The sequence below is a fragment of the Propithecus coquereli genome, unplaced genomic scaffold (assembly GCF_000956105.1).
Source record: "Propithecus coquereli isolate 6110/MARCELLA unplaced genomic scaffold, Pcoq_1.0 Scaffold1, whole genome shotgun sequence".
NCBI lineage: Eukaryota > Metazoa > Chordata > Mammalia > Primates > Indriidae > Propithecus > Propithecus coquereli.
In genome coordinates, this window is record NW_012133857.1 from 10,634,643 (window position 1) to 10,658,283 (window position 23,641).

The 23,641-nt window shown below is 52.0% G+C and overlaps 1 protein-coding gene across 2 annotated transcripts in view; it reads right to left on the bottom strand.

Moving 5' to 3' along the window:
- Positions 1–191: 191 nt before the first annotated feature.
- The window catches only part of SCAP (SREBF chaperone), a 63,058-nt gene continuing 39,608 nt past the window's right edge, over positions 192–23,641 (bottom strand). The window contains exons 3-23 of one of the 2 annotated variants that reach the window (XM_012664143.1): positions 22,269–22,398; positions 13,923–14,080; positions 12,841–13,061; positions 12,545–12,650; positions 11,736–11,908; positions 11,208–11,334; positions 9,642–9,754; positions 8,411–8,505; positions 6,947–7,045; positions 6,564–6,782; positions 5,425–5,801; positions 4,751–4,939; positions 4,471–4,672; positions 4,281–4,396; positions 3,653–4,178; positions 3,489–3,574; positions 1,505–1,587; positions 1,237–1,403; positions 1,019–1,099; positions 692–898; positions 192–594 (exon numbers count right to left, since the gene is read on the bottom strand). In XM_012664143.1, the coding sequence (XP_012519597.1) occupies positions 349–594; positions 692–898; positions 1,019–1,099; positions 1,237–1,403; positions 1,505–1,587; positions 3,489–3,574; positions 3,653–4,178; positions 4,281–4,396; positions 4,471–4,672; positions 4,751–4,939; positions 5,425–5,801; positions 6,564–6,782; positions 6,947–7,045; positions 8,411–8,505; positions 9,642–9,754; positions 11,208–11,334; positions 11,736–11,908; positions 12,545–12,650; positions 12,841–13,061; positions 13,923–14,080; positions 22,269–22,398 (3,721 nt within the window). In that variant the 3' untranslated portion in view covers positions 192–348. Of the gene's footprint in view, positions 595–691; positions 899–1,018; positions 1,100–1,236; positions 1,404–1,504; positions 1,588–3,488; positions 3,575–3,652; positions 4,182–4,280; positions 4,397–4,470; positions 4,673–4,750; positions 4,940–5,424; positions 5,802–6,563; positions 6,783–6,946; positions 7,046–8,410; positions 8,506–9,641; positions 9,755–11,207; positions 11,335–11,735; positions 11,909–12,544; positions 12,651–12,840; positions 13,062–13,922; positions 14,081–22,268; positions 22,399–23,641 lie in introns of both variants that reach the window. The other variant, XM_012664076.1, reaches the window with a different exon arrangement.

The window sequence follows — 23,641 nt, forward strand, 5'->3', positions numbered from 1 at the left end:
CCGTGGATGGTAGGATAGTATCAAACTGAGCGATGGTGGGGCTACCCTCACTTTCCGCACCCAGTTCAGGCTTGCTGGTCCTCCCCCACTTTGCCATACATTTGAAAAGGATCTAGGCACAGGGAGAATTTAAGTGACACGGGAAAAATGCCAGGGGAAGACACAAGGCCCCTGGCAGATATGACTTAAAAAAAAAAATTTAATATTATTACAGTGAGAACGGAGGACAGTTCAGAAGCAGCAACCAGAAGACACTTGGCTCCTTCCCCCCAGTCTAGGTCCAGTGCATTGGCCCCACACAGCCCCTGCCATGCAGACAGCCAAGGGCATCTCAGCTGCTGCCCGCTCTCAGTCCAGCTTCTCCAGCACGGAGGGCACATACACCAGGCTGAGCTCACTGCCAAAGTTGCAGACAATGGCAGCATTGTCCAGCACCAGGATCTGGCGGGCAGGCTGGGCCTCACTGTTCTTCCCCAAGTAGACTGTCTGTAACAGGTCCCCGTAGTTTAGGTCCCAGAAGGAAACACAGCCCTGGCCACCGGTCACCAGTAGGTTGTCTGAGATGACACCCAAGCTTGCACCACAGCCCAGGTCCTAGAGGCAAGGACATGACAGGCTCAGTATCTTGAGTCCTTCCCTGAAACACCAAGAATCCTATGATTCTACTCCCCTCAACTCCCAACCTGCCTACCTGCTGAATGGAGTAAAATTTGATGCCCGTGCTGCGGTCCCAGATGCTGATTAGGTCATCCAGGCCACTGCTGATGACGCAGGAGGTGGTACAGGTGAGGGAGGTGACATCCCCACGGTGAGCAAACATGTGGCTGACCCGGCTGCCGGTCAGCACATCCCACAGGCATATGGCCCCATCTTGTCCTCCACTGGCCAGCACCATGGTCTGGGGGAACACACCCAGGGGAGCAGGGTCATTGCGGTGAAGTATCTTTGTCTACAAGAGTGTTCCTGTGCCCTGGTGGGTGGGGGCCAGCTCCCAGGAGTCACCCCACAGGCCCCTCACCTGGTCAATGTACACAGTCGTGATGGCCCCTGAGTGGCCCTGCAGGGTGAAGAGGCAGCACGAGTCCTCCAGACGGAACACCTGGACAGGGATGAGCATGAAGCCCTGGTCTCTAGGATTTTCCAGGTTACACTTTGGCCCAGCCTCTCCCTGACTGACCCAGAAAGCTCCCACCCGTGCCAGGCCATCCCAGCACCCAAGAATGAGAAGATACCCACTCTCAGTGTGTGGTCTTGACTCCCAGTCACCAGGCGCCCAGCAGCGGCTTTCAGGGCTGTGATGGGTTTTTGGTGTGCACAGGGTACTGTGTGGGTCAGGTGACAGGCCACCATGTCACTGCTACTGTACACAGGAGATGTAGGGGAACTGCCCCGCCCTGCGGTCCCTGAGGACAAAAGGCCAAGTGAGAGATCTCTGAGAAGGCACTGGGCAGGCTCCCCTGCACCCCACCCACTGCAGACACCTGCCCACCCCAGGCCCTCTGACCTCTAAACTGCAAGGGATTAAGGGCAGTATGGGTCTCCAAGGAGAAGAAATCGAGGGAACCGTTGAGCCGCGCAGCCACAATCCTGGAAGAGAAGAGCAGTTGCCAGGGTGGCTCCCTCAGAACCCCCAGTCTCAGGGCTGAGCACATCAGCACACGACACGCATTTGGAAGGTGGTCATGTGGATCAAATGAGCTAATATGTATAAGGTGGTACCTAGTGAATATCATATACGATTGTAAATCAAAACCCAATACAAGTGGGGGGTTCCCCTATGCAGCCTGGAGCTTAAGGGCAGGTTGCTGAGGAGGGAAAACAGGACACAATGTGGGCTACACCGTGGAGTCACAGGAGCCTGCTGTCTCCAGCACATAAAAGCAGCTTCCACTCAAGCACAGCCCATGCCATTTCCTTTCTCCACAAAGAAATAAGGATTTTCTTTGCTCCCCAAAATTCCTAGGCACAGGCCGACAAGGGGAATGGTATGTTTGCCCAATGGTCCCAAAGTCTCAAAGTAGACAAGAGTTCAAAATTTTATTCCAGCAAAAAGCAACACATGTCTACAACCTCTGCTCCTAAATTTGAAGGGCCCACAGCAAACCTGGGAAGGCCACTGTGTAAGAAGGGGGAGGGGGAGGAGGAGAGACTACTGACACCAGAAATTTTGAGGATCAGGCTGAGACATCTGGGCTTTCCCTAAAGTTAAAAACAAGCAGTAAGGGAGAATTTCCAACACAGAGGGACCTGATGAACTTGGCCAGGTTGGAGAGTAGGATGTTGGCCTGTACAAGAATCCCAATGGTGGCAGGAATCCCGAGAGTTAAGGGCAAGGGATGCCCTCCAGCCAAAATGACAACAAAAAGGCTCCAGCTCTAGCTTAGATGGTGGTGCCACCAACAGTCAGGGACCCTTGAAGGAAGAGCCAGCATAAGAGAGGCAGCTAAAGACATTCAACAGAAGGCACCTGGTCATGGGTAGAGACCCCCCCAGGGAGTGTGTGAGAGACAAGAGGCATGCTGAGGAGGGGCAAGTGCAACAGAACAAGGGAAAGATGAGAACAGTGCCAAGCTACCAAAGAAAATACAGGGTTTTTTTGTTTCTTTTCTTTTTTTTTTTTTGAGACAGTCTCACTCTGTTGTCCGGGCTAGAGTGCCACGGCATCAGCCTAGCTCACAGCAACCTCAAACTCCTGGATCCAAGCGATCCTCCTGCCCCAGCCTCCTGAGTAGCTGGGACTCCACGCGTGCAACACCATGACTGGCTAATTTTTTCTATTTTTAGTTGTCCTGCTGATTTCCTTCTATTTTTAGTAGAGACGGGGTCTTTGCTCTTGCTGGAGCTGGTCTCGAACCCCTGACCTCAAGCAATCCTCCTGCCTCGGCCTCCCAGAGTGCTAGGATTACAGGCGTGAGCCACCACACCTGGCCGAAAAGAAAGGTTTTAACAAAGTTCTTCTGAAAATGCATTTTTAAATGTAACTGAATGTGTAACCAGGATACCTGCAAGGGTCAGTATTGACAAGCTAGTAAGAGAAACTGACTTCAGAAGGGTGAGAAATCAGTCCCTGTTGTCCCAGTGGTTAAGAGCCCTGGGGACACACCATGTCCCAGGCCCTATTTCAAGTACTTTACACCTTATAATTCATTCAAGACAGGGTCTCACTTAGTCGCCCAGCTAGAGTGCAGTGGTGTCATCACAGCTCACTGTAACCTCAAACTCCTGGGCTCAACCAATCCTCCTGCCTCAGCCTCCCAAGTAGCTAGGACTACAGATGTGAGCGACCATTCCCAGCCCCTGTAACTCATTCAGCTGTCACCGCTCCTGTCCAAGTGGACTACTCTCTGCTCACAGGTGTGGGGCTAGGCACCAAGAAGAAAGTCAAGTCATACACCAGTGGAAGGGAGCCAGGACTCAAGCCTTAGAGTATGGCATGACCATGAAAGGCTGGGGACAGGGGGCTGAGCCAGGCAACACTGGGCTCTCACCTTTTGTCCAGGAAGACAAGGGCTGTGATGCCTGAGGAGACTTCCTCGCTGCTGCAACATAGCACACCCTCAATGGCATCCCATACCTGCAAGACCAGAGGCTGTGAGCACCTGCCCACAGTGAAGGCCCATAAGCCCCCAGTGTGGACAACCCCTCTGCCTACCTCCAGCCGGCCACTGCTCCGTCCCACCACAATGAGATTGCCCTGCAGCTCCAAGCTCCAGATGGAACCATCTGCGCTGGGGCCCCACGCAAGGGAAGGGGAGCCCTTCTCCGGAGAGCCACCTTCATCCTCAAGGACCTGGGGCAGTGGTGGCCCGGGCGAGGGTGGGCGCAGGGCCGGCGTGTGGGTGGCAGCCAGCCCCTCCTCCTGGTACACCCGCTGCACCAGGCGGCTGAAGTCATAGCCTGGGGAGTCCTGAGTAGTGTGGCTGCAGCCTGCCCGATGCCGGGGCTCTGGCTGAGCTGACTCCGAGGGTGGGAGCTGCGTTGAGAAGTTGGTGTCGATTAAGCAGGAGAGGTCTGGCTGGTCCCGGAAGAGGGAAGGTGGCAGAGGGCCCCGCGGACGGTGTCGCAGCAGAGGGCTGTCATCCCCAGACTCCTCTGGGCCAGCCTTCCCGTTGTCCGACAGCCGTTCCCAGCTCTCCTGAGCCTCAAACACACTGCCAACACCACTGTCCCGGCGCTGCCTGCTGGGGGGCCGGGTGGGAAGGGTGAGAAAGGTTGGGGGCACAAGGGTTACAGGAGTATGGGGGGGCCCGGAGGGGCAAGGGCTGGACAGCTGCACCTACCTTGGGCGCGGGATACGCGTGAGACAGTCCCCGGTCTGCGCGTCCCACACACACACGTGGCCCGCCAGGCAGCAGCTCACCAGCAGCATGCCGTCACTCGCCAGGCACTCGATGTCCTGCGGGAGCGTGCGCGTGTTGGCGCCGGCCAGGTTCCCGGCCCTCCCCTGCCCGCGCCGCTGCCCGCCCTCACCATGAGGTGCCCGCGCAGCACCAGCGGCACGATCTCCGTCTCGGGCGGCGTGTAGCCGTAGTCGTCGCAGGGCAAATCCCCGCGCCTCCGCCGGCCGGATACGCCGCCGGGCTGCCCGTAGTTGCGCGGGCAGAGAATGCGGTAGAGGCAGAGCAGCAGCAGCACAAGGACGATGCCCGCGGCAAGGCCAAGCGCTGCCACCCTGCGCGGGCGGGAGCGCAGTGAGGTGCGTCCCCCACTCCATCTCCCCTCCCCCCAGCCCCTCCCGCGCCGCCCTTACTTGTACAGCGTGACGTCTCCGTGCGCCTGTGCCCCGCCTGGGCCCTTGGGCCCAGCCTCCCACTGCCCATCGGGCAGCGGCCCCGGCGGGGGCCATGCACTGCGGCGGTCCTGAGGGTGCCGCCCCTCCAGGGCCTCCCTCGGGTTCAGGCGGAGCGTGACCGGGATGACAGGCAGCAGGCTGATGTACCTGGGTCCGGACAGTGGTGGCCTTAGCAAGGACACTGCGCTGCCAGCCCCAGTCCCTTCCCTGCTCTTCACGTGGGACTCAGTTCAATCCACGAGAGTCCAGCCCACTCTCTCCAGGTAGTCCTCCCAGCATGGGGGGTGGGGACAGAGGTAGGCCCTTCCCAGCCCAGCTCTGGCACGCCAACCTTGCTCAGTCGCAGATACCAGCACCTGGCTGTGCAGGATATCTCTCTCACCCCTCCAGGCACACAGTGGATCTCATTCTGCCAAGGGACTGGCAGCAACCTGTGACTCCTCAGAGCCAGGGCCACTCACTTGAGTTGTGGATGCTTACAGCACCGGTTCCCACCTCACAACCTCATGAGTTGTTTTAATTATTTGAGATGAAATGGAGAGTTCAAACCAGTGGCTCTCCCATGTTAAGGGGAAAGGGGATGGTGAGCTGATAGCAAGTAACGAGGTGGCAGCTGGCATGGCCCAACTCACCTCTTAGCCAGTGTGATATTGTAGTAGCTGAAGAGTGTCGGCCAGTGGCGGAAGGACAATTTCCTCCAAAGTTCCTCATCCTCAGGCCCCCAGGTTACCTCTGGGACTGGGCTATCAGGGACACCCTCTGCCAGACCCCAATACTCAGGAGGCTCGCCTGGCGACGTCTGGTTCTCAGGTAGTTTAGGGGCATCAGGTGGGAAGATGGAGAAGGCAGGGTCCGGGTGGCTGGCAGGCAGCACACCACTAGGCACAGGCATAGGAGCCAGGGCACCCTCACCCAATGGGCTCTGTTCCGTCACCTGGGCAGCAAGGTAGGTGCGCAGCCCTGCTGGGTCTGTGTATACCAGGATGCCAATCCAGACAACAGTACCAGCCTGCAGTAGAGCATCGGGTGCTTAGTGGGGCCCCTGGGAGGAGGCAGCATAGGGACCTCAGGCCCTCAAGCCCTCCCATGACCACCTGTCAACACTTGTCATTGGAGGGGCCTGGTTCCCTTTCCATGGTCAGGGGTTGAGTTTCCCCGCCTGGAAATGCACTGGGACACCTTTAGGATTGATATCCCCACCCCTAACCTCCACCACAGCTGGGCCCAGAAAGCTGCTACCATTCCCATGGTCAGCATGGCCAGAGGGCCAGCTGCCTGCCCTGCTCCAGAAACCCCAGAGGTCCTAGTCCCCAGAAAGCCTCAGCCTCCTTCCCCTCTCAGTTCAACTCCCCAGGAGAGGCACTGCTGCCCAGCAGCCAGCCCAGCTCAGCTGGTGACTGACGGTACTCAACATGTTCTGATGCCTGCCCACTATGTAGCAGTCAATGAACCCTGACCCAGGGAAATGTGGTGGCCACAGGTGGTTCCATCCCAGAGCACCCAGTCTAGCAGGCTCCTGTCCTGGGGAGATGATAGCTCCTCTACTTGATGACCCTGGAGCTGCTTCTCCCACAGAAAAGCTTGTCTTCTTGGAAACCACTGGGGTCTAGGCAGGGGGGGCACGATGGGCAGCCTCCCAAAGCCAGGTTTCAAGGTGCCACTAAGGCACCTGAGAAGTACCCCCTCTCTCCAAGGCAAAGTACAGCATCATGAGGAAACGTGAGTGCTGGCCCTCCAGAAGAGGACAGGGCAGGGCAGGGGTGGCAGGTACCATGATGAGGCGCTGTGCCAGGCGGGTGCGGGCCAGGAAGTAGATGACACGCAGCCTCTTGGGGAGCCGCAGGTTTCGGAAGGAAGACGGTTGCAGCGTGATGGTGTGGGGTGTGGACGGCCGTACAGCCAGCTGCCTCTCATAGCGTGCTGGCCGCCCCACTGGCTTGGCTGGGGGCAGGCAGGCCTCAGGGGGCAGACGCTTGTTCAGGTCCGCTAGCTGTTGGGGGTGCAGTGATCAGGGCCTGAGTCTGCTGTCCAGAGGCTGCCTGCATGGGACCACTGCCCCTGCCCAAGGTCTGTACCCCTCTCACCCAGAGGTTCCCTGAGCACGGCCAGGGCTGAGGAGGAGGGTGGGCAGGGCAGGGCTCAGCCCACTCCTACCTCCATCCGGCGAATGTCAATAGACAGGACAGTGGTGAAAAACAGCATCTGAAGGAAGAAGTCAGACACCAGGCCCACGACAGCGAAGAGACAGAACTCCTGGAATTAGAGCACATGGCAAGGCACCATTACCTCCTAGCCCTGAGCCCTGGAGAAGGCTGCAGGCACCTCAGAATCTGCAGGGCAGTGGCAGGCAGGGCACAGCAGAGAAAAAGAAAAGAGATCCTGGTCATTCTCCTGAATCTGGGAGTAGCCAAGGACAGCACCAGCAGCTCACCCCTCCCCACCAGGGAGCAGCAGAGACCCCTCACACCTTCTTCCAGAGAAGGCTGAAGGGTGGGTGCTCTCTTGGAATATTCCGGTTTCCCTAGAGGGGTGAGAAGCCTGATCCACCTTGGAAATTTCTAAGACCCACCAGCCTCCTCCTCAAAAAGTCCTCCCCGACTGAGGCCCTGGCCCTGCTCCTGTACCATCAACATAGCCAGAGGCCATGCCTGACCCAATTTGGGGGCTCTCGGAAAGGTTCCTGGCCAGCCACTGCATTGGACCAATGAAGAGAAAGAGAGGGCAGGAGGGATTAATTCTACCCTGAAATAGAAAGAGTGATCTCTGCTCCCCAGGCTCTGTCAACAGACGGAATTTTCTGAGGTTTCAGTTTTCCTCCCCTACCGTTGAGGCCTCTGGCACATCACTGCAGTCGCTACTCTCACGTAATGATGGGGTACAGCATAAAGTAGTCATGTCAGCTGTAATGTCCCAAGACTGTACCCTGTCCTGCAGACACTGCTCCCTTCCCAGGAGATAAACGCTGGAGTCCTTCTGCTGTCTGCTCATCCCCACCCCTCAGCAGACCTGTCAGCCCTAGGGGAGGGCAGGGGACAAGACAATTGCATCCTCCCCTTCTTGCAACTCCTCTTGGAATGGTCAACAAGTCTGGGGTTCCAACTCAGTGCAGGGCCACCTCCACAGCTCACAGCCCCTCAGCTTAGTGAGGGCACTTTGCCAAGAGCAGGGGCCACTCTGGGCAACAGGTGGTAGCCCTCCCACAGGCCAGGCCAGGCCATGCTTCTGGAGGCTGCAGCTACAGGCCAGGCCCAAGGGAGGAAAGACAGGAAGGGATCAGTTCAGGAGCCCCATGGTATTTCTCCCTGAGAAATGGGAAACCAGGCCTGACTGGAACTGCACAGCCAGCCTCCAGTCTCTGCCATGCCCACAGAGCCTCCTCCTGCCATTTGGCTGAATGGGAAAGAGGACAGGGCCTAAGGCAGCGCCTGCCTGGCTAGGCGCTCAATCCTGGAACCCAGCCAGCATTACTGATACTTCAGAGCCAGGCATGCCAGGAGGTCCTGCCTCATAGGCAAGGATGCCTGTGTTGAAGAGGGGTACACCTACCCACAGCTGCACAGCGGGGGAGCACAACAGTTGGTTCCACACTCATCCAAGCAGCAGGCGTTGGGGCCTTACCTGGATGGCAGGCACTAGGGTGAAGTAGCCAATGAGGATGATGCCTAGCTCCGTAGCCATGTTCTTCATGATGGACCAGCTCTCGCTGCTCAGGCCTGCAGAGGGCAACAGGGCATGGGAATAACACATGACCTCTCTGCCACGTGTCTGCACACAACCTCGTGGTCCTCAGAAGGGTAGGCATGGGGAGGGTGCCCAGCCCTCTGAGGCAGCCATTCCACCCAAGTGCCCCAACCCTCAAGACCCAGACTCCAAGGTGTTGCCACCACCAAATGGCTGCTATGGGGAACAGGGACTTTCGAGGCTGGAAGGGTACAGAGGAAAGCTATAACTATCACAAGGATGAAACAGGACGTGGAGGTGAGAAAACCCAAGAGGAAAGCCAAGTGGCACCCACTCTAACCAGATCCAACCTCCACATGCTATTCTTGTCTAGGCTGCAGGGGCCAGCAAGAAAATGTGCCCACCAGCCATGTGGCAGAATAGCTCAAGGGATGGGAGAGCTAGCTGCATTCTTCCTCAAGCCCCGCCCCATGGTGAGCCCCTTGGCCTCAAGCAATCACACGGTCGCAGGTGTAAGGCTCTGAGCTCCTAGTGGGCAGAGACCATTTCGGCTCAGCTCTTCATAACTCCACATCCAGCGCAGGACCTGGCCTATCAGAGAAGCTCACAAAGGTTTGCTGAATGAATGAACAGCCTGCCTCCAGCCCCCTTCCTCATAGACATGGGGTAAGGAGGAGGCAACTCAAGAAACCAGACCTCTAGGGCTAGGCTCTCTCTTTTCTCACTTTCCCCAGAGCTCCAGATCTCCACCTCCTACCAGCGAGGCCAGAAAGGGCTTTTCTGGCAGCTATGGAAGCAGCACCTCTGACTGACCAGCCCCAGGGGCCTGGGCCTAGTGTGCTGGAGTGAGGCAGGAAGAGAAAACCCTAGACACTGAACTTCCGGGACAGAAAGACACCACCAAACAGGAGCCCCACAGCAGAGTCCAGTTTGCTTTCTTATTGACACATGAACTAAGACTCAGTACAGTTCAGCGACCCTATGGTTCCTTAGGGCACATGCTAATAAGCTGCCAGGGCCTAATGGCCCACTGCCTATTATGCTGGAGGCCACCAGGGCAAGGGAGGTTTTGGGGTCTCCCTGTTTCCTCAGGGAGCACACCAGTAAGAGGAACAAATCCCTCCCCAGGCCCTATTGCACCCCCTTCCCTCCTTTCCCACTGTGTTACCTTGGGCGATCCGCAGTTTCACCTCGAGGTCCACTGGGGTGGAAACCACCGACTTGGTGAGCACCAATACATTCTCTAACCCAATAACCACCACAAGGTAGGGGAAAATCTCTCTGGGGACAGAGAAGAAGGTAAGGGACAACGCTGTGGCAGCTTCCCACAGGCTTGAGCCCCCGGGGAGGTTGTGGGGTTTCCAGCCTGTAGCAGAGGCTACTGACTGACTCTCACAAGCACAGGGCAGAAACCCTCCCCTCGCCACCTTAACCCATAGGGGCCGTGTCTACACAGCTCTCAGCTTTCAAGGCTCCAAAGCCTTGCCACAGGGCCAGCAACCATCCAACCAGCACAGGAGAAGGGATGGAAGAGGCCCCTTACAGAGGGCTCTGCTGCCCGGCCATCTGACCTCACATCTCCTGGCCCTTCCCACGCCAGACTCTACTGGCTGAAGGAAACGACTGCTGCTGAGACCCACACCAGTAAGTCCAGGCCAAGCCATCACGGCTAAATGGAAGGGGATGAAACCACCCTAAAGCTCTACTCACTCACCTTGGTCGAGAAGTTGAGTGTGGAGAAGAGCAACTGCTCCTAAGGAAAACTCTACTAGCTATGTGAGCCCACCGTCTCATACTACCAGTGACAGACCGTGAGAGAAGTCTATGCACAAGGAATGCCAGAGAGTTATACCTCTCCAGGATCTCTGTGGTGGAGGCAAAGCAAGTGAGGGCTCTCAGAAGGGTACAGCGGACTGCATGGGGGAAGGGGCAGTGTTCAACACTGCCAGGTTCAGGAAAGGAAGCAGGTGTTCCATGAGCAGGGAAAGCGATAGAAACAAAACACAAAGTCGCTTTTCCTACAACCAGCCTGATGAGCCAAGGTGGGAGACAGGCCAGTTGGTTCGTAACCACTGACAGATAGGCAGGCAGGGCCTAGCCAGAGCCAAGGACAGCAAAGCCTGAGGACAAACGCAGGGAAGAGCTTCCAGACCAAGATTCAGAGAGGAATGGCAAGGGGAAAGTAACCATCAGTGGAAAAGGTGATAAATTATAATGTGCACATATCTTTCAAAAAGCTTACTCTAAAATGACCTATTTCATTAGGCATTCCAATGTTCTAATAGTGAAAAAGAAAAAAAACGTACCTTCTCTATCTCACACTCTCTGTGGTTCAAGTCATTAGGAAGCAATGTGCATGTGTATGTACAATACATACACACACGTACATATCCACATATGCAATACCTATTCATATACACACCTTAAACACACTTATACACACATACACACCCCCTAGACACATACTCCCTCACATAAGCACACAGATACATGTATGTACATATAGACATACACCTATATATGCATAAACATATATATACTATATACACACACATATGTATGAATATAAGGTCAGATAACTTAAAGAGAAAGAAGATGTACCTCTTAAATGTCAAAACTAACAATGTGTAGACATGGGGTAACAGCAAGCATCCAGTCCAGAGAAGGCCAAGTGCCCAGATGTGCAAGGCTCTCTGGCCACCCTGTGGCCCAGTGGAGCCCGCTGGAGACCTACCCGCCATTGAGGGTGGGCGTCAGGCCGAAGAGTGTGCAGAGCCCCACAGACATGAGCAGTGAGCTGAGCACTGTGACCACGGCGGCCAGGGCCAGCCCCCACTTGGATTTGACCATGTCGATCTTGCCTGGAGAGCAGAGAGGGCACATCAGGGTAGCACCTCCCCCAGCCCCTGGGCCACACAGGCCCTTCTTAACTGAGCTCCTGGAAATAGAGTTTACCCTGACAATTGAGGAAGGGAAAGCTCCTGGTTTAACCAAAGAAAGGGACAACCAGGAATGCTTCCCAGTCTTATGGACACAGTACACCTTTCCCTAACCCAGGAAGGGTTTTTTCCTGAGAAGTGAGAAAAGCCCCGGACCCACTCAAGCCCCTGAGACTCTGCTGCAGGATGAAGCCCTGAATTTGGTAACCACGAGGCATGTTCTATATCTCTGCCCCAAGCCGCCTCCAAGGGCAGGGAAGCAAGCGATGTGGAAATGCCCATGCAGCTTAGAGAAAGCCCCCCGCCCCCTGCCATGGACCTACGCGTGGAGAAGTAGATGTAGGCAAACAAGATGATGTAGGTGGTCACAAGGGGGATGAGTTCGGCGATACCAATCTCCTCCTTGAAGTGCACGTGGACCAGGCTCTCCGCCCGAAGGCTGCAGTTGGGGCTGGGATGCAGGAGCATCAGGCGGGCACGCAGGCTACTCAGGAACCTGGTCATGGAACAGAGTGGGGGGATAGAAGGAGTGTCACTCTTGGTTCAGGGGCAAAGACAATCCCTGGAAGGAGGGTCCATCAAGGCCTCCTTCCTCCCCCTGTGTTTGGAGGGAACTTCTCCGTGGTATCTAAGCTTCTCTATAGTCTCCAGGGGCACTGGAAGAATTACAAATGTGGAAAAATTGTCTCAGGAGTGCCCCCTGCTCCTTTCTCAGTCCCCCTTACCTGACCTATTAAACCACTCTGATCAGAAGCACTTCACATGCCCTTGCCAACATGGGGAGCTGCCTGCAGGGCTCCACTGGGAAGGACTCAGACCACATTGGGCTCAGTGGTAATCAACTGATTACCACAGGTAGGAACACCTGTCCTAGGCTCAAGAGGGACCAGAGGAGGTCCGTGCCAGGACACTGAAATTGCCAGCCCTGCTTTAGTCCCTTATGCTTAACCAGCTGTCAGGTCATTCCCATCTAAATGCAGCAGACAGCATCCTTTAATCTAAAAGATACAAGCATTTCAACAGGAAGCCTGGAGACTCTGTAAGTTCCCAGGGGGCATTGAGAACAGGTACCACTCAGAGCTTCACGTCACCCCACAGACCAGTCAGGAACCCAGGGCACTGTAAGCCTTACTTGGCATGGTAGCGCTGGAAGACCAGGGTAATGGTGTATGAGACCGTCCTCTTCCTGGTGTAGAGGCTCACCCCGCTGTACTTTCCAGGAACACCAAACAGCAGGTCTGAGGGTAGAAACCAGCAGGTACTGACAAGAAACGACAGCCACTGCAGAGCTACCAAGGACCCCTTCTCCACCTTCACCCTTGGAAACAAGGGTTAGACCCTGATCTGCCCGAGCATCCATCAAAGAAGAGACGGTGACTGACCCACAGGCACCCTTGCAGGTCCTCAGGGAAGCTGAGCTCAGGCTACCTTTGAGCGTGGCTGAAGTCTGCAGGGTTTTAGGCTCATGCTGGTGGATGGTCCTGATGATGTCAGGATCAGCATGGAAGCGTTCCCGGTCATTCTGCCAGAAGTTCCCGGGGGACAGCAGCAGGCATCCATGTTCTGGGAGTAGGTTCCGGAGCTTTCTGAGGCCTGGCAGCAGGTCAGTTACCTGCAGGCACACCTCCTCCAGGCTCCTGGTCCCAGAGCTGTGTAGGAGACACGACAAGGCACCTGCTGTGTCTGCCTCCACAAGGTAGACCCACTGCACTTATGGGTAACCCTCTGTCATCGGGTTCTTCAATGCTCCCTATTTGCTCCCTGGTATCTCCAAAGAGCCTGATGATTAGGGCAGTGGGGGAAAGCACTTACAGGTGGTCAATAACCTAATCACATGGCTGTCTGACCTTCAGAGTGCATCTGGAGCCCCAAAGTCCATCATCTCTAAGGTGAGGCAAGTGTGGGCATTATGGAAGCATGCATAGCCCTACTCACTAAAACACCTTGGCCAATTCAGTGGGTGAGTAGGAATGGGGTGAAAATTAGGGGCTTCATTTAGTTCACCAAACGTTTGTCAATACCATTAGCTAACTAAAACCTGGCAGTGATGCAGCCTGTGAAGCCAGCATAATCCAGAGACCTACAGATGGGCTAGGGAGCACAACCTAGGCTGGGGCTTCAGAAGGTATCCCCAGGTAGAGCTTGCTTCATGTCAGCAGAGCCGCCACCATTACATTCACATCTCAAAACCCACAGACAGGAAGCCATGCGGATCACAAGTTAGCCAGTTCTCAGTCAGCATGTCACAGAGTCAGCCCAGTGGACACTTAATCTGAGACAAGAACGAAGCCCAGGGCTCCATTTGTGCCACCTGCATAAGTCCAGGGAGAAATGCAGCCACAGTGGACCCACAAGGATGCTGATAAGCTCAAGGCTGGCTCACCCTCCATTCTTTTTGCTTGTTCTATTTCTGCAGAGCTGGTGGGCTCACTGGAGTCACCCCAAGCACGGTAACTCTCCCTTTAGTACAGAATGGGATTCAGAGAGGCTGGAGTCCCTGGGAGGGGTACCTGTCTCTCAGCACATGGTTCCGAATCTCTTCCACCAGTTGGAATGCCCGGGACAGAGGTGAGCGGAACACATCTACTGCCAGGAGGTTCTTGTGCCAGGGAAACACAGAGGACTTCACAAATATCTGTTGGATATAAGCCACTGGGGCACCCACATACTGCAGAAGAAATGGGGGAGGGAGCAGAAAGGTCAGTTCAGCACAAAAGGAAGAAACATGGGTCCAGTTCATCACAGGGCATCTACTAGCAAAGCACTGTGGGACCAGGTGCGGGAAACCTATGACCCACAGGCTAAATCATGGCCCAGTACCCACTTTTCTAAATCAAGGTTTAGTGGAACACAGCCATGTCCATTCCGTAGTGTCTATGGCTGCTTTCGTGCTACCACGGCAGAGTTTGGTGGTTGTGACAGAGATGGTCTGGCCCGCAAAACCCAAAATATTTACCATCTAGCCCTTTATGGAACATGTCTGTTCACTGGGCAACAGACCATAATAAGCTCCCAAAAGGATGTAGCCTGTCTTACTGATCCAAGTTTTGACACTTGCAACAGGGCAGTGGTTTTCGAAGATCAAAAGACCCAGTTTTAAATCCCAGCTCTCCAAATGTATGGCTCAGAAACACTTTTGAGTTCTCTGGATTTCAATTTCCTCACTGTGAAAAAGGGATAACAACATTCACCCTGCAGCATCAAGAAGATGTATATATACCCCACATTCACACATGCATACACACAGGTATACTGAACAGTGTCTGCAGAGATTAACAGAAATATTAGCAACAAACAGTCGGGCACATCACTTTGTCTGACCCCAACAGCCCTACGGGAAGCAAGGAGAGGCGCAGGCATCGTGCTTGCCTAGGGTTTCACACACTAGGCAGGTGGCATGAGGACTCAAATCCAGGTCTTCTCACTGAACATCACACACTTTTCTCAGTAAAACCTGCCATCAACCCTTAAAGAGCTTACAATGGGCACATAAGTGACGAGAGTGTTCACATGTGCAACTCCCAGTGATCAGTGTGTCGCACCCCTACGACCATGCTGGGTCAGCCGTGGAAGGGTTACAGCTATGGGAGGAGCTTAGAGGAGCCATGAGGATAGGGAAGGATTCGTGGGAGAGGGCCAGGGAGGGCATCTGAAGAGCAAGGGACACTGAGCACAGGCAGCCTGGAAGCATAAAGGATTCCTGTCAGGTAATAATGGAGTCACAGGGGAGATGTGAGGTGGGCTAGGATAAAGCCCCACTGAGCGTCTGGATTATAATCAGTTGACAAAGCAAAGCCTGAGTGTCTCTAAGGTGCAAGGGCAACCCAATGAAAGCAGCACGCTGGAGAGACTACTCTGGAGTTACAACGTCAAGTGGACATGAGCAAAGACTGCCCACAAGCGTGATGCTCTGTGAGGTACAGGCTGGATAGGGCCAGGCCTGGCTGAGGGATGAGGGGGCTGTCGCCATGCCTGAGCTGCAGTTGGGAACTCCAAAAGGAACATGTGTGGATGAAGGGAAGGCCATTGGGTCCTTCAACGACACCGTGCTCCAGGTTATCACACTGGCAAGGGCCCAGATGCCGACAAGGCACAGCAAGTTAACACCTCCTGGGCCCGGGACACAAAGGAACAACTGGAAGCAACCACTTGGCCTTTGTGAAGTTTGAGCTTAAGACACTGAATCTCAGTGAAGGCTCTGAGGACAGAAGGTCTCATCTACTTTGTCTTCTGCACCACACTTAGCCCACTAGAATCTGCCAGAGTACAGAGGCACCCGGATGGAGCCCACTGCCACAGGCTTGATCTGCACACCCACACAGGCCTGAGCGGGGAGGAGCACTAAACTGGTAGGGAAGATGTCGTCAGGACCCACTACTCACTGTGCTGGGCTGTGTCATAATCTCTACTTAACATTCAAGTAAGAAACCAACATGGAAATGCGGCACTCTAGTGAGGGTTGGAGGAGGAATAAGGGCTAGTGAGTTTAGATGGCTCTGGGCAAAGAAGGACTCCCAACTAGATGGAGGCTGTGGTAGGCAGCCTTCTAACAGGGTCCCCAGTAATCTGTACCTCCTGGTGCTCATGCCTTGTGTAATCCCATCTCCTTAAGAGTGGGCTGAACCTAGTGAACTGCCTCTGACAAACAGAATACAGCCAAAGCAATGTCACCTTGGAGATTAGATTACAAGAGACTATGATTCCTTCTCCCCACTGGCTCCCTTCTTTTGGAGTCACCACGATGATGAAACCAGCCATCACATTATGAGCTGCTCTGTAAAGGCCTACGTGGCAAGGAATTGAGGGGGCCTTCAGCCAACACCCCATGAGGAACTGAGGCCCTTGATCCAACAGCCTCCAAGGAACCTGTTGGCAGCCAGCCATCAGAGTGAGCCTGGAAGCAGATCCTCCCCCAGTTGACCTTAGAGATGACTGAAGCCTTGGCTGACAGCTCTATTATGGTGAGAGACCCTGAGATAAAGGACCAGATAAGAAAACTGAGGGTCAGAGAGATAAAGTGATGTGTCCAAGGTCACACAGCTGATAAGCAGCAGAGCCAAGATTAAAACCCAGGGCTGCCTGATTCCCAAGCCCATTTTTTCCTCTACAGCCAACCTTCCTGGGTAGTTTTGAACAATGTGAGAACAAGACACAGAAGGAAAGACCCAACACAAGCGGCGAGGGAGAGGAGCTAAGGTCCTGAGTACTCCCGGGGTCTCTGGCCAGCACTGTTCATAACATAAGGTCCCTGCCCAGAGCTTCTTGGAAACCCTGTGTCCGGTTTCAGACTGCCACCACAAACACTGCAATGCTGGCCTTGGAATCTCAGCACGGAACAAGCCCAGCCACCTCTGTGGACCTGCCCAGTAGGGTGTGAACTTCAGGTTTCCATAATGAGCTGGTCTAGGTGAGCCAGGCCAGTGCTAGAGACCTCAGGCTTTTAAAAAATATAATCCTTTCTTTATATTTAGATACAGCAACCTAGAGCTCCAGGTATTTTATCTTTACCCTGACACACCCAGGGACTCCCTTCAGAACATGATATAGAGGACTCCTGTCACTCAGCTCCTTTGGAGAAAAAGGCTCCTGATCCTTATCCTCCAGCCCTGGTGGGCAAGGGTGTGTGGTGAGACGCACAGACTCAGGAGACCCACCTGGATCCAAGTTCTAGTTCCACCACTCTCTGGCTATATGCCTTGGCAAGGGTCTCTATGCTCCCCAAGCCTTAGTCCCTTACTTACTGAGGGAAAAAGGAATAAAATTTCAGACCTCACCAGATCACTGTGAGGACCAAACAAAACAATGCACATGGGGCGGGCGCGGTGGCTCATGCCTGTAATCCTAGCACTCTGGGAGGCCAAGGTGGGAGGACTGTTCGAGCTCAGGAGTTCAAGACCAGCCTGAGCAAGAGCGAGACCTCGTCTCTACTAAAAATAGAAAGAAATTAGCCAAACAACTAAAAATAGAAAAAAATTAGCCGGGCATGGTGGCGCATGCTCGTAGTCCCAGCTACCTGGGAGGCTGAGGCAGGAGGATCGCCTGAGTCCAGGAGTTTGAGGTTGCTGTGAGCTTAGGCTGATGCTACAGCACTCAAGCCCAGGCAAGAGAAAAAAACACAAAAAACACAAATCTCAAAAAAAACACAATGCATGTGAACCATCTCGCAAAGTGTCTAGCTGAAAATATATTAGTTATAACTTTTCCATTATCTCTTAAAACTACAAAAACTAGAGTTGGGCATCCCAGGCACAGTCATCTCAGTCTCCAGGCTTCTCCAAGTTCAATAAGATTGATCTTTTTAGCACACCATTTTCGTTGCGTCATTGCTCTAAGGGAATGGCTTCCTACTGCCTGCAGAACTGAAGTTTAAACTCCACAGTCCAGGATTATCATCCACCTCCAAGAAAAATGGCAGATTCACTGTCTTCTAAATAAGTCGAGCTATTTCTTTATTCAACAAGAAACCTTTCTTGAACTTCTATTATGTGTAAAACATTGCAGTATATAAATTTGAATGAAACAGGACTCCAATAGGGTTGCAAGATAGAGCACAGAGGAGAAGCAGGACATATAGCTGCAAGAGAGCTGGGGAAGGCTTCCTGGAGAAAGTGATGTCGACTGAGGGTAAAGCCTAAGGGAGTGCACGCCTGGTGCACACCACAGGGCAGTTCAAGCATATGAAACTTCCTCCTCCTCCTCCTCCTCCTCTCTGCTTGGCCAGCCAGACTTGATCAATGACAATGACGACAATGGTGATAACCATGAACATTTGTTGGATGCAAACGACAGGCCAGGCACTGCACTAAGCCCTTGTATTCTTTCACTTAATGATAGGATGACAACATACAATGTATTAATAGGTATAATTATTATCCCTATTTTATGAATGCAGAAACTAAGGCACAAAGGTGTTAAGTAACTTGCCCAAGGCCACATAGCTGGGAAATGAAAAGTCTCTGCTGTTTCTGCTTTGTTATTTACTTCCTCTGCTAAAAACATCCTGCTACCCAGAGATAACTGCTCTTCCTCAAAAGTGGCCACGAAGCCACTAATCACAGTGACTCCAACACAGGCTGGACCTGACTCAAGCACAAAGATCTGGCAGGATAGATTAGAGTCCTTTCTGGAGGACACAAAAATGTGCACCTGCAGGGTGCAGCCAACATCCCATTGTAGAGAAGCACCTGAGCAAAAGGGGAGAAGGAAGGCTATAAAAACAAAGCCATCTCCAGCATTCAGAAAGATCCACAATTCAATGAAAAGAAACCAAAACAACACAATACAAAATAGGCACAACATTTGAACACTCTACACAAAGCAATTTAGGCAAATACAGTGAGGTGACCAGTCATCTGGGAAATGAAAATTAAAATCACAATGAGATCTCTATATATATCTATTAGAATGGCTTTTTAAAAACCAAAGAACTGACAATACCAAGAACTCTACAGCACAAAGACTAAGTCTTAATGTATGAAAATTGAAAAAATAGTAATTTAGGAGGTCAAGGGATATGAAAACAATGACACTTCATCTCTGTAGTCCTCTTTCCAAAAACCAAAGTCCAAAGTGTATTCAGATTTCCTTAGTTTTTGACTGAAGTCCTTTTTCTTTTTCAGCGTCCCACCCAGGATGCCACATTACATTTAGCTGCTGTGTCTCCTGAGGCTTCTCTTAGCTTGTGACAATTTCTCAGCTTTTTCTTGTTTTTGCCCATCTTGATAGTTTTAAGGAGTCCTGGTCAGGTATTTTGTAGGGTGTCCCTCATCTGGAATTTGTCTGATGTTTTATTCATGATTGGACTGGGGCTATGGGTTTGGGGGAGGAAGATCACAGAGGTAAAGTGTCCTCCTCTTCACATATCAAGAGTACATGCTATCAACATGATCTATCACTGTTGATGTTAACCCTGATCACTTTATTCAGGAAGTGTTTGTCAGGTTTCTCTACTGTAAAGTTACCTTCCCCCTCTCCATACTGTTCTTTCTAGAAGGAAGTCACAACGCACAGTCCATACTTAAGGAGTGGGGAGGCCAGGTACGATGGTTTACACCTGTAATCCCTGCACTTTGGGAGGCTGAGACGGAAGGATAGCTTGAGAACAGGAGTTCGAGACCAGCCTGAGCAAGAGCAAGATCCCCTCTATACAAAAAATAGAAAAATTAGCTGGGCATGGTGATGCACACCTATAGTCCCAGCTACTCAGGAGCCCGAGGCAGAGGGATTGTTTGAGCCCAGGAGTTCGAGGCTGCGGTGAACTTGTGCCACTGCACTCCAGCCTGGACAACAGAGCGAAACCCTATCTCTTAAAAATATGTAAATAAATGAAAATAAAAATAAAAGAGTGGGGAGTTATGTTTCACCTCCCTGAGGGAGGAGTATCTACATATATTATTTAGAATTTTTTTGCCCAGGATATTTGTCTATTGTTGCCCATTTATTTATTCAATCTTATGGACTCAGGATGGACTTGTGGGTATTCATTTTATACTTCAGGTTATAATTCAATACTGGTTTATTTTATTGCAAAAATTGCTCTAGCAATGACCACTGGGAGCTCTTTCAATTGGTCCCTATGTCTCTTTGACATATACTAATTTAAAATTTTAAAACTCTTTGTCTTCCCTTCCCAACCAGAGTGACATCTCCTCAAGGACAGTGAACCTCTATCTGTCCCCCACAGCATCCTGCTAGGCACACCATAGACATGACATGCAATACACGAGTGTTCAACAGAGGAATGAGTGAAGCAATGAAGGAAGTTTTGGTTCCCTGGTGTGGAGAATAAGTGCCTGATGTGCTGCCCAGTGCCCGAGCCTCCTAATTTTTCTTAGGAAACCATCCTCTCCCATCTCAGCCAGGTGATAACAACTAGGGAAAGTCAACAATGAAGCATCTACCCCTGGCCACAGGGCGTGGGATGGGGATAGGCAAGTAAACCTGTTCAGAGCCAGCTGAGATCCCTCTCAGCCTCCACTGGATTGGAGGTTGCAAAAACATGGGGCTGAAGCTGCCAGAGCTGCTGTCAGGAAGACCAAGAGTGGAGGTGACCCAGGGAGGACAAAGCCAGGAGATGGACTCCTTTTGAGGCCCAAACTATGTTATGCTGAAGTCAGCCCTGCCCCAGGCTATGAGTCACATGAGCCAAAAAATTCCCTTTTCACTTAGTCTGTTTGGGTTGAGTTTTCTGTTCCTCAAAACTAAAACAGTCCTCACCACTCCCAGTATTGCTGGCCTGTATTTTTATCATGGACAGTCAATGGAGGTGAGATAACTGACCACTGAGCTGCAAGACACCAGGTGACTGCCCCAAGGCCTGAGTCTCCTTAATCCTCCAGGGGATGGGAGCTCCAATCAGAAAGAGATAAAATGGGCAATTCTCCTGTTCCTGAGCCCTCAAGTTATTCTGCACATCCACTTAATGTCATCATCACAAGCCAAGGAAGAGCACTAAGGAAGATCAAAGAGCTCACAAACAAACCAACGCCTCCTTACCGCCTTATCATTAAACATCTATTCCACACCACCAGGCCCACTAAACTCTACTAGTCAAGAAACATCCACAAATACAGGCTACCTTGTTGGGATCTGGGAACCACCAGTTCCCTTACATGGTCAGACTGCTTTAGGAGGTTAATGAAGGTAAAAGGTTTAACCAAGAGGGCCCCATAGTGAGCTAATGGCCAAGCTGGGACATGAAGCTACAGAACTGGTTTCTGCCAGCATCAGACTATGTGCCTTCTGACCTTCATAGGCACAGCCCCATGACACCAGATTTGTGCACTTCCCATTGACACCATGTGTAGTCGTAACACATACCCATTTTTCCAGTCTCTATTTCAGCAATAGCAGAGTCAATTTCATAACAAGTTATCTGGCTGCTTCATTAGCCAAAAAGGAAATGGGAAGGAATGTGTTATCACCGTCAGACAGAAAGTAGGAGATGAGCTGTGTTCCCTGGGCTTTGGTTTTCCTCCTCAACAACAGACTCTGCAAGTCCAGCACCAACCCAGGGGCCAAAGCACAATACATGAAGGAAGGGCATTTTGTCCATTACCTGGCAGGTAAAAGGTGAGAGGAGCTAATAAGTTTGTATGAGTTCCAAATCATGAGGGCAGACTTACAGTGAGTGAAGTCCCATGCCTGAGCCCCTCAACTGGAGACTGTTTTTTCTCTTTTATATCAGTGCTCCCCCCAAGAGACAGTCAACCAAGAACAGTATGGTCCAGAAGCAGTGGGCTATGGTCAGGAGACCTAGAGTTCCAATCCTGTGTTGACTCCTTGTAAACTGAGTACCGGAGCCATGTAATCACTCTGAGCCCTAGCTTTCTTATCTGTAAAAAAAAAAAAAAATCAAAACCCTGCACTTTTTACCTGACTAGATTGTGAGGATAAAATAGGACCTAATGGATCTGAAAAAATTAGGTGCACACTGCAAACACTAGACAGCGTTGGGACTCTGATGCTGGCACACTCTAGGGACGCTCAGATGTTCTCCTGACTGCCCGGGGGCAAGGAGGAGATGGCCTCTCTGCCAGGACACTGTCCTGTACCTGCACATGGTATGTGAACAGCCCGGGGTATGAATCCATGCCCAGCTCGCCAGGGCTGGGACAACTGCAGATTCCAGTTTTTCCAGAAGAGCCACACTGTTATTGCATCATTTAGTGTTTCCTTTCAGTAAAGGTTATTCATTAAATGCATAACTAAATATTTCCGGTGCCTTTGTAAAGCTGTTCAAGTACATGAATTCACAAATCAGAAGCTAACCACCCTCCCTCTCACTCTCAAAACCCTGCTTCAGCCAATGTCCACCCAACTCCTGTGCTCTCCTCAGGAACATGCTGAGCACCTACCCACTCCGGTTGCTCATTAGGCTCTCTGTGTTTGCGGTCAGAGTCCACAGGTGGGGGCAAGTAATCCTTCACAGGAGTCGTGAATTCCACGGGTCCTGTTCCTGGCAAGGGGAGCTTCAGCAGTGGGTAGCTGGGATGAACAAAAAGGAGAGAAGAGTTAGGACATTATGAGGGGCAGAGTCTTCTCTGAGATGGCAGTGACATAAGAACCACCACAGCTGCAACTAAATTCTCTCTGCTAGGAAGACTGTACAAATGTACAAAATATTAGAATCACAAAATTTCAGACCTGAAAGTCAGAAGTCATCTAGATAAGAATTTTTCAAACATATTTTAGTCATATAAAGTTTACAAGAAAGCCCAATTAATAAAATAAACTGGTTAAATGTTTTCAGAGACTCAATAAAAGCAAGATGCTTTCTGAAAATGAAACATAAAAAACTTCTTTTCAGCCGGGCGCGGTGGCTCACGCCTGTAATCCTAGCTCTCTGGGAGGCCGAGGCGGGTGGATTGTTTGAGCTCAGGAGTTCAAGACCAGCCTGAGCAAGAGCGAGACCCCGTCTCTACTAAAAATAGAAAGAAATTAATTGGACAACTAAAAATACATAGAAAAAATTAGCCGGGCATGGTGGCGCATGCCTGTGGTCCCAGCTACTCGGGAGGCTGAGGCAGAAGGATTGCTTGAGCCCAGGAGTTTGAGGTTGCTGTGAGCTAGGCTGACGCCACGGCACTCTAGCCCGGGCAACACAGTGAGACGCTGTCTCAAAAAAAAAAAAAAAAAAAAAAAAAACTTCTTTTCAAGTTAGATGTAAGACAAGGATTAAAAAACTGGGAGGAAATTATAAAAATCCAAAAGGATTCCAACTCAGATGGCTGAGCAATTGCTCCATTTAAAAAGACCATGAAGCTGGGCATGGTGGTAAGCACCTGTAATCTCAGCTACTAGGGAGGCTGAGGTGGGAGGAACACTTGAGCCCGGGAGCTGGAGGTTACAGTGGGCTACAATTGTGCCACTGCACTCCAGCCTGGGTGACAGAACGAGACCCTGTCTCTAAAAAAAAAAAAAAAAAAAAAGCAAAAAAACAAATTGTACCTGAGACTACTACAACATAAAAGCATCTTAGGGAAAGATGAAAACCTGCTTATGCTGAGTCGCAAAAGGCACTGCACCTTGACATTTCCCCTTTAGCTATCACCTGACAATCTCGAATATGATCAACCTGGGGAGGACAAACAGCCAGGATGAAATTCCATTGGCAGAGGGATCTAAGTGGGGTTTGCTTCTCCCACCTCCTTCTCCCTTTTTGGACCTGCTTTCTTATCTGTCCAGTTCTGCGGGTGGTACTACCAATAACTGGCCACCAGTAGCCTGG